Source organism: Amia ocellicauda, chromosome 18, assembly GCF_036373705.1.
Source record: "Amia ocellicauda isolate fAmiCal2 chromosome 18, fAmiCal2.hap1, whole genome shotgun sequence".
NCBI lineage: Eukaryota > Metazoa > Chordata > Actinopteri > Amiiformes > Amiidae > Amia > Amia ocellicauda.
The window spans coordinates 15,483,598-15,498,503 of record NC_089867.1 but is presented as its reverse complement, the minus strand read 5'-3'; the positions used below and the strand labels follow the sequence as shown (position 1 = coordinate 15,498,503).

The window sequence follows — 14,906 nt, the reverse complement described above, 5'->3', positions numbered from 1 at the left end:
AAAGCTGGGCGACCAACAACTTTATTGCATTTTGGCTCAACAACGTGTGGGGCAGATCACCCACAGCAGCACATTATTGTGATGATGATGATGATGATTGTATTCATTATTATTAATGTGGTCACTCTTTGCAGATGTGGATGACTCCTCCATGTTTGTGACGGGGATTGTGCTGTACAGAAACCTGGGCAATATCCTCTCTCTCCAGCGGTAAGACAATCCTGACTCACTCATCCTCTACACTAGCTCCAGAGCAGAGAGGTTAAGTTAAAATGACACATTTCAGCTTCTACAAAGCTGCCATATCTTCTAGGAACAGCTCGTCAAGTGAATGAGTATGCTTGTTGCTTGCAGGCTATATTTAGCTGTTTTTCCAAAGGACCGTTTCGTTTTTTGCTTTTCAAATCCCCACTAACCAAAAGAAGTTGGTGAAGCAATCAAGGGGTTTGTTCTACATCATTGTAGGATCATTGCACTTGAATGTGTTATGTAGCACATTGTTTCAGTTCTCGTCTCTGCGCTGCTATGAGCTGTAGCTCACTGAGGCGCTACTCCAATGACTCACAAACCCAGTTAGAATAATGATTTTTTTACTTTCATTTTTTAGAGGAAATACAAAAAAGCACGGGTTTCATTTGTCCATGTGTGTGTTTTAGTCATTATTTTAAGGGTGAGATACACCTCTAACCCTCACAGAACTGTATGTAAATGTTATACCTGAAAATAAATCATATTCATCTTTGTGTTTGTTGTTTCCATTCTGTTCCTGGAAATGAGTCTTTGACAATGAGCTTTCTGGGGTCCTAGGGCACGACACTGCAATTTAACTTGACTGAAAACATGCAAAAATGTAATAGAGATATCTTAGCTCAGACAGACGTCCTGTGTGCGTGTGTCCACAGCCACGGGTGCTGTTTGTGTGACCTCTTCTTTATTACTCTTTATTTTCAGGAATAACACTGTGCTCAACTCCAAGGTGATTTCGGTCACAATCAAGCCCACCCCGAACTCTCTCTCTGCCCCGGTGGAAATTGAATTCTCCCACCTCTACAACGTGAGTACCCCCCACACTCCTGTCACCCCCACAGGAGAGACACAGTGATAATGCGAAGACCTTCAATATATATATACCATATTCAATGGTAGAAATCCGAAATACTCACAACAATGAGTCTGTTTTTGTCTGCTGGATTGTGGATCTGTAATAATTCATAAACGTCTTGGTGCCTCTGAGCTTTTGAGGCAGAGATTCACATGTGAAGTTCCTGAGTCCTTGCACGTGATTTAATAATCTCAGTGACACAGGTAGCTGGTGTTTCTCTGTCTGTGAATCTCATTCTGACCCTGTTCTCTCTCTTCACAGGGCACCATCAATCAAACCTGCATCTCCTGGGATGAGAGTGACAGGTAAGCAGGCATTTTCCCTCAGTTTACCCCAGCTTGATCTTCGCAGGTTACGGTGAAAGCTTATCAGCGTTTCTGTTTACATCCAACTCTGCAGACAGGTGCTCCAGGAGGAAATGGGTTAAGCTTGGGGAGGGGATCCTTATTGTTCTTGTCAGAGATTGTAGCGGTTGTGTATCTTGTTCTGGATGAGGTCTTGTTTTAAAATATGACCGAGGCATTTGCAGTGCATCTCTTGACGAGAGCCTTGTTGCGCCCACCTGTATGGTGAGGTGTGCTGGGCAGTGAGACCTGCTGCTGGCTGCGGTGGGATGCTGAAAGTCTGTGGCTGTGGGTGCTGGCAGGCTTACAAGCTGGGACTGGCAGAGCAGTGAGCAGTGAGTGGGTCATCCAGGGAGATAGACAGGCAGGTTGCTGCTGATGTCGATATGCCCTAGATTGCCTTCAAATTGCAAGTCTTGGGCTGGAAAGGCTTGTGTGTATGGTGTGGCATATGGAAGTCAGATTGCTGCATGCTGTGTCACTTATGCACCACTTCAGACTCACAGTGGTCCTGTCTGTGGAAACTGAGAGTGTCACACGCATCCCTTAGAGGGGCTTCAACAGCAAACCCAGTGTGACAGGGAAGAAAAGGAGAGCGGGACTGATTTGACCAAACTAAATCCAGATGCATGTTGCATTGGCTCCGTTTTTTTTACAGTACAAGCATAATTATTTATTATGGATATCAGAGGATTTTAAAGGACTTTCATAAAATGTTAATTCTTATATGTCTCTCTCTTGTCGGAAAAAAATGAAAAGACAGATCGCTTATAGGGTTATTGCGTTCTCTCAACACAGTGCAGATGGGACATTTGCATTTAGATAGATACGTACACTTTTGTTGTAGGGATGGAATGTGAAATGCACTCTGTTCCATCTCTTGGATTAAAAATTGTGATGGGGAAAAAAAGAAAAATAGGGAAAAAAGGCAATCTAATTTAGCTGTACACTTTGAAAAACGCGTTCAAAGTGAAATTAAAATTTATTTTGGACAGCGTGTATGATTAATGAGTTAATATCGTGCGGATAAATTGGAAACTAAGGACCTCGCTTTATCGGGTCTTGCCACCATGTTTTTCGTCAAGGGTGCCGTTCTAGACTGTAGTAGCCTTCTAGGGAGTCTGGCACTGTGGGGGTTATTCCTGTGGGGGACAGTGGGGAGTTTTGAGACAATCCCACGCTTCTAAAGAAGGTTATGGTGACTTCTAAAGATGGTACGGTTGACCTCTTAATTTCTCTGCTCTTATGCAAGTTTGCCCTGGTAGTAGTTTCCCTGTGGGTTCAAAATACCTACATTTCTACACAGGTCCATGCCTAACAAATTCTCTGCAGCTCCTCTTGTTCAGTCTTGACCTCATAACACACATTTAGGACAAACTGAAGCAGGGAGACAATGCTTTTCAAACATATCTAACAATTGTAGGTTTTATATTATATTAATACTATGATGGTCATTGTTATTAATCTATATTACTTTAGAATATTATTATTATTATTATTATTATTATTATTATTATTATTATTATTATTTTATTCTCTGATGGAAATGTAGGGAACAAAATACATGCACACCCACACTGAAAGTAAATTGTTACATTCACTCTGGTTAACGTAGTGATGCATGAATATCTGTGTTTCTTAGAAGTCCAATTTCCTGGGCCGTTGCTAAAACCACCGGGGCCCTGGGGTAAAGTCAGGCATGTACTCTTATCCCTGCCAAATGATTATTTCGAGGGTTTACTTGTTTGCCCCACAGTCCGTGAGGCAGTGGCGAATTAGGGCGAACTGTGAGTGAACTGTGTGTAACCAGAGGAGTGCGTGCGTTCTGCCTCAGCCAGAGAGACCGAGCCCAGGCACACAACCCGAGTCACTCGTACAGCTGCAGCTCACATGCAGCTGCAGAGCGAGAGATATTATGCATATAGTTCATTTTAAATTGATATTTCTCTTGATTTAGGTTTTAAAATCCACAATAACCTAAACTGTAGCTACTGGGATGCATCCAATATAGTTTAGAATACAGTGTACCAGCAACAAGTGAAGACCAATCTCTCTGCTTAATGAAAGTTTGAAAACTATGTCTTTATAACACCAGATAAAGAGAGAGAGACAGGCTAGTGTGTCCCTTAGGTCAGGGCTCAGTTCGATGTTTCCATGCTGAGCTCTGCTCTGTGGAAAGGAAGGTCTGAGTGGGGGTTCAGGAAGGGCACCTGTCCACAGGGCTCCCGATCACAGCTGGTGGAAATCTATCGCAGGAGTTCCTCTTAAGTAGTGCACAATTGATTTGTTATTGCCACTGTTCAACTACAATGTATTACCTTTCCCTGTCTCTAGAGTGCTGCCCTTACTGCATTTGGGAGAAAATATCAATCTGTTGAAAGGAATACATTTAAAGCAGAACAAAGCTCACCCCCTGCCTCCTGGCAAATTGATTCGTCTGGGTCTATCCCGCTATAATATCACATAATGACTCCGCCGATGAATGCTTTAGGGTTCCTGAAACGTCCAGCAAACTAAAGATATTGGAATTTCAATAACATGTAAAGTTCATATCCACTTAGGAAGCTGTTTTTTGACACATAAAAGTGAATGTTCTTTCTGACTAGTTTCATTTTATTCTAACACTACATACTGCAGGAATGCGTCGATGGGGATCAGGCCTGACAGTCACTGAGCCCGTGTGCCATTCAGCTCAAACACACTGTGCTCTTGACAGTGGACAGTGAGGACAGAATTGGGGGGCTCCCCAGCTGTGTTGCTGAAGCTCTGAACTTCTGCACCGACCGAACAAGCTCGAGGGGTTGATTTCAGGTCTCCTCCCTTTGTAAACTTCAGTGTGTTCCTGTGTTCTTCCAGGCTGTGTTTAACAGACTGAGATGTGTACAGAGATCATAAACACTGAGGTCTACCTGCACACATGTGGAGAGGAGAGAAATGTGCACCAAAATATAAATAATTGCAGCTTTAAGCAGTGAAGGGTGGTTACTGTTGTTAATGTTGCACTGATCACCAGGCAGCTTCAGTCTGTGCTAATGGCTCTCCACACTGTAGCTCTGTGCAGCAAATACACAGACAACATGATTAAGAGACAGCTGCCCCACGTTGATGATGATGATGATGATGATGATGAAACCACTAGTACCAATAATAATAATATTAGTATTATTCCGTGTCAGCAGTAATTCTTCTCTGTGTTACCTGGGCGAATGTTCCAGCTATAACAGACATCTAGACAGCAGACACCCACCCTTATACAAGTCTCCTGCCAGGGTCTTTGTCCAGGTGTTTCCTTTCCCTCTCTGCATCTGCAGTTGGGACACGGAGAATTAATCTGCTGCCTGCTGGCGAAAAAGGATTTCAGTTTCAAGGTCAAATCTGTCTTTTTCTGATAAAAACAACACCAACCAAAAGAGACCAATATTAATAGGTCCCTGTGTCAAGATATGCAGCCTATGATGATAATACCACCGAGCTCAGGTCAGCTGGGTGTGTGACTGAGTATATATTACAAGCTATCTGTCTGCATGATCCGTGATGTGTGAGGTTGGGGGGCGCGCAGCGTGGGGCCCCTGTGCCTGTGTGCATGCCTGACAGCGAGTGCTGCATTAGTGTGGGACTGCCAGCGCATAATTGGATGCCTGCCTGTGTGTGTTTCACCACGCTTGAAACAGACGCAGAATGAGTTCTTGTGCAAATGAGGAGGCAAGACAGAAAGGTGATGCTGAGACAATAGGGAGAGTCTGAAATGAGGGACAGAGCGCCTTAGACGAGGAATCGGGTAGCAGATCACACAGCACAGAACCATCACAACATCAGAGCGGCTGTTATTGGGCGATGTTAAAAATACACTCTGATTCACTGGTGGCACAACTTCTCCCTTTTAATTCTAACAGCTTCTAGAACGCAGGTCCATTTTTTGTTGCTAAGCAACCGGAGGTTAACTCCATCCTTATTTAAAATCCTTAAGGTTTTGCTCTGTGCAACAGTCTCACAGTATAGGCATTACCTTAGGCCAATTGAACAGGATTTCAGTTAAGACCTTTCAATGCAACCAGATCAAGCAGTCAGCACAAGCTATTTGGCTTTGGGTTCCTGCAGAATTTGGAATTTGTGCTTCCAGAATTCTGCACAGACTCTCAAAAAGAACTGCATCTCTGAAGATCACAAATGTAGAATGCATATTATGATTGATTACATCTTTAGAAATCCAGACTTGGCTTGCTGGATGGGTCTGCGTTATGTTGCTCTGGGTCAGTGTTCAGGTGTTCGTCTGTGTGAGTGTTAGCTGAGGCAGGTGTGATGGCTGTAGGGCTGCTCTTAACATTTAATTGTATTATACAAAATGGCCTTGTTACTGAGGCCAGGCTAAATCGAAGTAAATCAAAAATAAATAGTACACATTATATAATACAAGGCTTGTCACATTGCACTAGATATAGAAGAGAAACCGTTGAGTGCAAACGTTGTGCTCAGTTCAAACATCGTACTTGTATGCTTCTACAGTAACCATGCTCATTATAACTCCAAAGGGAATTATTTGGAAGGAATATTGATGTGTCTTAGCCTTCATTAACATGTAAACTGTTTGTTTATTCCATCCCCACTCACAGACTCCTACACTTCATACCTTCCAATAAGATCTGAATGTCACGGCCTTCGTAATGCTCAGCTGGTGTGAATTCTTCATAACTGAAACATAGCACGATGACGTCGGTAGTGCTGTGGAATTTGTCGGACTTTAGAAATGAGTCATGTTATGAGAAATATATCATAATAATAATATTGCTACTTCTAATAATAATACAAGAATCGGAAAGTCAATGTATGAACTGGCCAAGTAGTCAAGAATGACCGCTCATTAAAACCTGTGTCCCTACGGGCATTTTGGTGCTCCACACTGTTCTGCAAATTATAATGAATATGAGAAATCTGGTGCGAATGATAACAATGCCAATTTAAATCAAGCAAACAGGTGGAGTGATTGGATGCCTCTCAATACAATGATGTTAATGATGTTCATGGTTTCCTGTTTAATTGGATTCTTCTCCTGCCGCACACATTAACTCTACATCACCGAGGAGAGACAAATTCCCATCTTCCATATCTGCCCCAGGGGGTGGCTGCCTCTAGCTGGCTAGTGCATCCCCCACTGCCCCCAGCAGCCCCTCAGTACTGCCCACCCTGAGTGCCAGAATACTGCCCTTCGGAGGAAAGCTGGTCCTCACACTGCAGCGTTTCTGAGGCGGCAAGCCAAACTCTGTGCGGTGTGGTGTGGCGCTGAGCAGACTGGAGTCATGCATTTCCCATGTGAGCACTTCAGCTCAGCACTTAGCTCGGAGAACGTGGAAAAACAAGTGGAGTGAAGGGGGAGAGAGGGCGAGAAAAAAAAAAAAAAACACACTCGCTTAGCTAAATTGCCCGTTTAAATCCTGCCCAGCTGAGATCCCATATCAGTGCCTGGATTCAGGTCTGATTGCCCAGGGGTAGCTCTTTCTGTCACTTTGCCTTCATTGCCTTTTCTCCAGCCAGGCTGCAAACTTGCTTCCAGAGTCCCTTGCTTCAGCCACTCAGTCGGGCAGGGAGCTCCACAGCAGATCCCCTGGACAGAGCAAAGGCTATCCCATATGGGCCTCACCTGCGCAGACTGCCCCGTGTCAGTGTAGATGGGCCAGAGAGATAACCTGCCACTGCAGATCAACTGAACTCACTACAAACAGGGGTGACAGCCGGACATTGTGTGTGTGTTTGTAGGAGCACATTGTTATTGAAGTGGGATCCTTAATCAAGGTTTTTCACACTAATGTCAGCCACCATTGATCAGACACCCAAAGGCTGCTATAGAGTAAAGGCATTGTACCACAAGCATGTCAATAGGGTTAATGGATGAGCAATAAAGCCATTCTTTTGTATAAATCTCTGAATCACATTTTATTAAATATGACTCTCACAATTGGAATCCTAACAATCAGAAAATCGTCTTTAGAAAATCCCTGTATTTCAGAAGCCCCTGCCAATCTGCATGCTTTAGCTGATGCTGCATGTGTAGGAGTCATTGTCTGTTTGTTTCTCTATCCGATAAGCATTTACCTTGAGCTGAGGTTTTGTATTTTCTACATTCGAATTGTCAAGTGTGGATACTGTGCGGTCTTGCTCACACTGCTGGGCACTTATGTGGGGGGCTGCAGACTGCGCATGTTATTGTAGTGGATCTCACCAACTCAGAGGGTATGGTCTAACTACAACTGCCATGCTTGATTGTGGTGTTTTGCCCCAGGGCACTGAGCTCAGCTCCTCGGTCCTGTCTGTATCCAGTGCTTCCCCTTTGTACATTTGTCACGTAGCATAGTTTTGAGTCTACCGCTCTCTGCATCTGTAATAGAGTTACTGTAAGAGCCGTTGAGTCCATAGTTTGCGATAGCGGTTGTAGCAGAGGTTGCGTGTGGTGCAGTTGCCCAGATGTGTAGGGACTTGCCGGCCAGTGTTTCCGACCCCCCACCCCCTGCTCTGTGAACTCAGTGAACAAGCACACTGAGACCATAAACATGCTTAGGGTCAAGCCACACCGCTCAGTAACCTGTTGCTACTTTTAACCTTCATGTTTTCAATTTATGTGTTGTTTTTCTGTGGGAATCTGGATAAATAGCTTAGGACGGCACTTTTTATTGTATAAATTCCTTTACTTGACATCCCCAAGTTGGCCGAGTTTGCTGGGGAGGCTAGCAGGGAGAGGACGACCTTGGTTTCTGTGTGTCACACAAAAAGGTTCAGTTATGTGGCTTGCTCAGCTGCAGATATGTGGGGATGTGTATCTGTGATTTGTGCATTTGTAATAAAGGACCTAGTTCATGTATCTATCTATATATATATATATATATATATATATATATATATATATATAGAGAGAGAGAGAGAGAGAGAGAGAGAGAGAGAGAGAGAGAGAGAAATGAATTCAGTTGACTTATAAATATTTAAAAACGAATGCAATAATAATAAAAATAATCATCATCATCATCATAATAATATGATTAACGTGACATCCCCCTTTGCACAGATGTTTTAAGTTCTACTGGAAAGTAGGACAGTTGCACCGATGTTCCCCTGTATTGCAATAACCTGTCCATGTAGAGACCTGTGGTGTGTGCAGCTCGTCCTCTCCCCCCTGTATCCAGCCTGCCTTTTGCAGCTGTGGTTGGGTGATGCAGTGGAGAGGAGAGGATTAGGAGGGAGCTGGCTGATTTCAGGGATTTCACGCGTTTTCTCTGCTGCTCTCTCTCTCCTCTCTGGCCGTGTAGCTCCTCGCTGCTGGGGTCCTGGTCCGGTAGAGGCTGTCGGGCTGTCCCGGTCGATTCGTTCAGGACCAAATGTGTCTGTGACCGGCTGTCTACCTTCGCCATCTTAGCAAAGCTGAACCCCGACTTGGTAAGTGGCACCGTTTGTAATTCATTTGTGTGTGTTTGTATTTCGTATTTGCGAAACCAAAAAAAGACAAAACCCCCGAAAGGTTGGTTTTTATGTCATATAAAGCGAAATGGAGCATCTGTGCCATTGCGCATCAACAGATCATTCTTGCTCTCCCCCCCCCTCTCTCTCTCTCTCTCTCTCTCTCTCCCTCTCTCTCCCTGTCTCTCTCTTCTCCATCCTCTCTGCGCTTTTCAGAAATGTCTTAATTTCATGGCTGGGGATGCGCTGTCTTCCTAATGGGTAAATAACACTGCACTACAATCTTTCATAGCCGATATCATGCGGGGTGTTATTTGTTTTCCTTTCTTTTCTTTGTGCTTTTTCCCTATGAATGATGTGTGTAACCACCAAGGGGAGAGACGAGGCAAAAAAAGGTTAATGTGCTCTATTTCAAAACAAAGCAAGCTTGATTATCGCGCCGCTGTTGATGAATCTGATTTGATTTGCATATATTATCCGAAGAATGGCATGAACACACGTTATTGCAGCAGAATACGGTTGGCATCGGTGGTCATGATAATAATCACAGAAATGGACTGCTGTACACACTGCCATTACTGTATGCAACGGCATTTATGGACTTCATTTAAGAGAGAGAGAGAGAGAGAGAGAGAGAGAGAGAGAGAGAGAGAGAGAGATATTGATATTGAAACACAATTGGCTTTATTAAGATATGTGTAGGATTTCTTAATTAATAAATAAATGCATACACATACATGCATAACACAGGTTGCCACTACACTACAGTAATTTCAATGTGTCCAACACAGGGAGTCACACCACTATATAGGTTTTAAATGATGGGAGAGGTAATAGCCCTACATTTCCCCAAATTCCTGTGGAAAAAGGGCAGTGTCTTTGTGCAGTTTTCACTGAGGAAGATTGGTTATTATTAGAATGGAAACTGCCTCTAAAGCATTTTGTTCACCAGTTGCCCTGGTAACAACATCCGCACTGGAGGCTCTTAAAGCTATAGAAGAGGCTGTAACAGGGCCTTTTGTGTGGGTTGGCCCAGATAGTGGGAAAAAAAGGAGAAAAATAACCTCACACCCCTCCTGACGGACTGCCGAGGGACCAGGAGCCTTTTAAACTGTCTGGGTCCTGCATTTGTCTTATGGCTGTGTTTGCTGCATCAAAACTAATGTTTTACACACACACACACACACACACACACACACACACACACACACACACACACACCGAAATTGCACAAGACAGAGAGAGAGGAGACAAATCTGCATGCAATGGGCAGATATCACAATATTATCCATTTTAGACAATTTAATTAATAAATTAATATGTTAATATTTCAATTTGTGTCCTTCAGAGTGTAGTATTGTATATTTGGGGCTGTGAGACTTTGCTTTGTACATATATGCACATTCTGGTGAAAATAATATGTCTGTAGTTTTTAATGGTATACAGCAAGGAATCCTCTATAATTATTCTCCCGATTAATCTGATACGCAGTTATCGGTGACGGATTAGGTTCTGTTTGGTGCTGAATTTGAATTCAGCTTGAGGATGCGGTGAGCATTGTGTGGTGGTGGTATTGCAGCCGCTCTTGCCATTTTGTCTTCTTGTTTAAGAAGCTCTGATCAATTGCTATTCCACTGAACGCACTGTCTCTTAGAATCCATTAAAACCAGAATCCCTGGCCTGCCCACTCGGGGGACGGGACGGCTGTGTTTTGCAGTTTTCTGTCAGTTGTGGGGTTATTGTTTGGTGATTGGCTTGTTTCCCCACCTGAATGTCAGATAAGAGGGGCAGATGAGATGTCTGGGCACAGTGATCATTTCTATAGCATGATGCCAATATCTCAGAGTTTTCTGTCCACCGGCCCTGTCTGCAGCTTGTCTCGTACTGCCTGTGAATAACAAAGTGGCTAACCAATGAGAGACAGACATCTGGTTGCCAAGCAGAAGATGTTCCCCTTCTCTCCCTCTCTCTCTCTCTCCCTCTCTCTCTCTCCCTCTTTCTCTTTCTCTCGCTCTCGCTTTTTCTCTCTCTGTGTGAACAGTACACCATATATATACTCCTTCAATACTCCTAGATCTCTGCAGAAAACAGTAAAAATGGACACTGCAGCCATTTTCTGTCTGTTATCAAGACCCCCCCACCCAACACACACACATACACCCGAGCTGCCATCTTAAATGTTAATGATCTAGCGTTCTACAAAATCACATCTCACTGGAGAGACCGACAGAAATCCACACGTGTCAGTGTGCTCTAATCAAGGTTCAGATGGCAAGGAAAGCCTCTCTTGGCATCTTCCTTTTCTGTAAAAAATATGCATTTATTTTTTGGGTCGATGCTGCGTTCTGTGCCACCTTCTGATGCAATTGGAAGGATTTAGATGCAGGGCTATGGTGCCGATTTCCTAGACTACTTCTGGCTGTGCTGCATAGCAGTCTGGCCAGCTGGGCCTGTGACTGGGAAAGGCGTCTCGAATACAGGGAGGTTTGGGCTAGCAGAATACAGGAACATCGAGGCAGGATCCAAGATGGTGTGTTACCTCAGATAGTGGTTGAAAATTACAATAAAGTTAATCTGGGAACAGCGATTCAAGCTGTATCTTCTGTTAGCACCCAATGAAGACCACACATGTATAAATAAATGAATAAAATAAACAGAATGAAATCAAATTTGTTTTAGTGCATCAGAAGAATTTTTACTTTCTCAGATTTTCCGATTCTAAAGGAACTGATTTACAGCAAAGGTGGCTTAATACATACACAGTCAGTTCAACATAGGGATTGAGTTAACATGAGTTCAATGCTGATATCTCCAAAGTGCTGAATTTATTAGTATATTTTCCTCTTCTGAGTAAACTAGACACTTATTTTAAACTGCTAAGTTTGGTTGGCAGAAACGTGCGTTCCCCGTCTTCATTTTCCATTTGACAGAAATCACAGCTGCTCTCGCACTAGCAAATACAGTTTAATATGCTGACCCTGTGCTTAGACTGACACCCAGCCCAGAGGTTATAACACTCTGTAAGCCAAGATTAAAACAACAGCCTGTTTGCAAAACCTCACAGTAGCAGGGTGCATCATTAACTGGGAACACTTCAGGAGTAAATTAATGCTCCAGGCCGCAGTTACTGTGCTGCCCAGTTTTGCAGTTGCGTTTTTTTATGTATCCTGCAGATCTGCTTTCTAATACATCAAGTCTCGCTGTGTGTCCCAAGTCACAACTACACTAAAACTACACTTTGTGGAAGGAATTAATCAAACTTCCCTATACCTCCACAGAGCCAATCATTTCCCTCCGATTAATCTAATGCGATCAGCGCTGTCGACTTAATATAATCCCCCATGTTGTATGGATGGTGTCCACTTACAGCAGTGTGGATAAAACCCTAACTCTTAATGAGCTTTGAACCACGCAGATGTGCAGAATTTGTGTATAGGGCGCAATGCAAATGCATACACTCCAAATACGAGTTTGCTTCACTATCGCTGACCCGCCTGGGTTGAATACGTTCTTAAAATCTGGAAAGACACTATGAGCACCTCAAGCTGTATCACCATATAACACAGAGCTGGTAACCTCAGGATTAACTGCTCATATTCCCCTTTTCAGATGCAGTAAAACTTAGTCAATTTCCACTGTGTTCCATCCCAGTGCACTTTTAATCACAGTCTTCTTTCTTTTCATGGGACTGCTGCTGCAGCGCAGGTTAATCAAATGAATTTAATTAACTTGGCCCAGGATAGGAATCAAACCTGGAGACAAGACAGGCTATAAACTGAACCAATTATCTCCCGAGCGAGGCCGGGACAGGGAGCCTTTCAGTCGCAGGCCCGGGGCGAGCTCCCTGTAAAGCTGCATATACAGAGCTGGCTCCGCAGGAATGCCGAGCTCTGTGCGGCCGTCAACACGCCACAGCCCGTGTCTGTGTGGCTGAGCCAGCAGGTGTGATACAGGCATGATGTCGCCCGTTGAGTGAGAAAGACATTACCTGCATGAGCCCAGAGTTAATAAACCCGCACGCTTTGTCGAGAGCCGTGTGCCAGGACGTGTAAACGCAGTGAGTTCTCCCGGAGGCGTGTCGTCCTTTTCACTAGAGCTCTGCGTCAGATTTTAAGCAGTAGGCTTCTGTCATTTATTTCAAAGTCGGATAAAGAGTTGAAGGATGGGGAAATGAAAGGAAAAAGTGGCGAATGATCCTTTTGGAGAGTTGCGTATGGCGTTGGTTGCTTGACGTTTCTGGACATCATTGCTGCTGGAATGTCTCACATGGCTGAGCTGAAGCGCCGGTGTACTAACCCGAGTTGATTGCTGTCTGGGTGCAGGGCATGAGCGGCTGATTATTGCCCACCCGTCTACCTCAGCAGGGGGGCCCCACAACTCTGAGCATCTCACACACACTTGACTGCCTCACTGAGAAACACACATCTGTCAGACCTGCACACCAACACACTGCTCACCACCAACACCTGTTTTTTGGGGGTGGGGAAATGTATTTCTTGATTTTCTGATCATTTCAGCACCTTTTCCCAGGTCACCTTGATCTCACCTTGATTCCCAGACAGCCTGTTGTCTGTTTTCTGCCAGGCTGTGTCTGGATTAGTACCGGGGCGGAAAGCCTGGCTGGGATTTAGAGACTGAAGGGGTTTTCACGTGTTCTGTCTGCTCACCTGTCCCGTGTCTGCTTCCTTCCTCAGAACATGGACAAAGTACTGCTGCCATCAGTGACTCTGATTGTGGGCTGCGGGGTGTCGTCCCTCACTCTCCTCCTCCTCATCATCATCTATGTGTCTGTGTGGAGGTAAGGACACTCGCCCAGTCTTGTTTTTTTTCTATTTGTTAAAAAAAAAATCTCATTATTACTTTGACTAGTATGTTACTGCATATCCCAGAAACCTCTCGCTCTGCAACAGCTGCCAGTGCTGCACGAATAAATGAGATCTGATTTGGGAAAAAATGATGTAAGTACTGTAAAATATGTTTAGTTGGAAAGCTGGAGCCAAATGTACCACAGTGTGTGAGAATGAAGGCTAAACAGCCCCCGATCATGCCTGCAAGCCCAGACGAGTCCCTGCCCAATCTGCTGGAGAACAGCGACGGGGGATTAGTGTACCCTCAGGCTGCCAGGCTGCCACAGTGAGGTCTGTGCCACCTTACGGTCCTGGTGTGTTTCAGTGAGGTTGTGCCAGGGCTTGTGAAGCCTACCCCCCTCTGGGTGTGTGCTGAGATTGTGAGACTCTTTAATTGAAACACAATATTTATTCTCCTACTAGTGTCTCCGACTTTTTGCTTGTTTTCCTTACGCCTCTGCTCCATTTTAATTGTGAGCATGGGACAATACAAACAGACTGAAGCAGTATCTGCGGCGCGGAGTGCTTTGTATTCTAAAAAAGACAGCTTGTCATTTAGAAATCAAACACTAATCTGGAAGATTTAAATTGCCATTTATTTGACAAACAGCCCGGAGCCCAGCCTGCCCGCCAGCTTGTAAACAGAATTCGCCGCTGTGTTTGCCCACCTTAATTGAGGGATAATGGAGAATAACCCAGCCCCAGTGCCCAGGGTGCTGTGTGCCAGGAGTCTGGCTCTGCTGTCCGTCTGTTGCTGGTCTGTCCAGCTGGCAGGTCTGAGCAGAGGCACAGAGAGTCATGTGACCTCTCTCCAGGGCGGGCACACACCGGGCCCTGGCTGAGTGTCACCCACTGCACTGGAGGCAGCGTGAGGGGCACAAGGATTTGTAGTTTTATTTAAAAAATAAACTTGTTCATGACAGGTAGAAGCAATCAATATATTCATAAACCTGTATGAAAGAAAACTGGATGAATTTCTATTGGAATGTGAGACCTCCTCCCATTCCTTATGATCTCCATCCTGTTTGATTTCGCTGGGCCTCTAGGATGCGTCCAAATTAAGATTAGAAGTGGATAATTAATTAAGATCACACCAAAGCCTGGAAGGGATTATGCAGCTACGCATCAGCGGTCTGATCCGATACTTCCAAGCCGTTCTCAAAGAGCAGCCCG

At 44.4% G+C, this 14,906-nt stretch overlaps 1 protein-coding gene across 2 annotated transcripts in view; it reads left to right on the top strand.

The window, feature by feature from the left end:
• adgrb1a (adhesion G protein-coupled receptor B1a) overlaps positions 1–14,906 on the top strand; it is a 46,434-nt gene that overhangs the window by 6,085 nt on the left and 25,443 nt on the right. For both annotated transcript variants that reach the window (XM_066691029.1, XM_066691028.1), the window contains exons 4-8: positions 135–210; positions 952–1,054; positions 1,364–1,407; positions 8,739–8,865; positions 13,581–13,684. In XM_066691029.1, the coding sequence (XP_066547126.1) occupies positions 135–210; positions 952–1,054; positions 1,364–1,407; positions 8,739–8,865; positions 13,581–13,684 (454 nt within the window). The remainder of the gene's footprint in view (positions 1–134; positions 211–951; positions 1,055–1,363; positions 1,408–8,738; positions 8,866–13,580; positions 13,685–14,906) is intronic.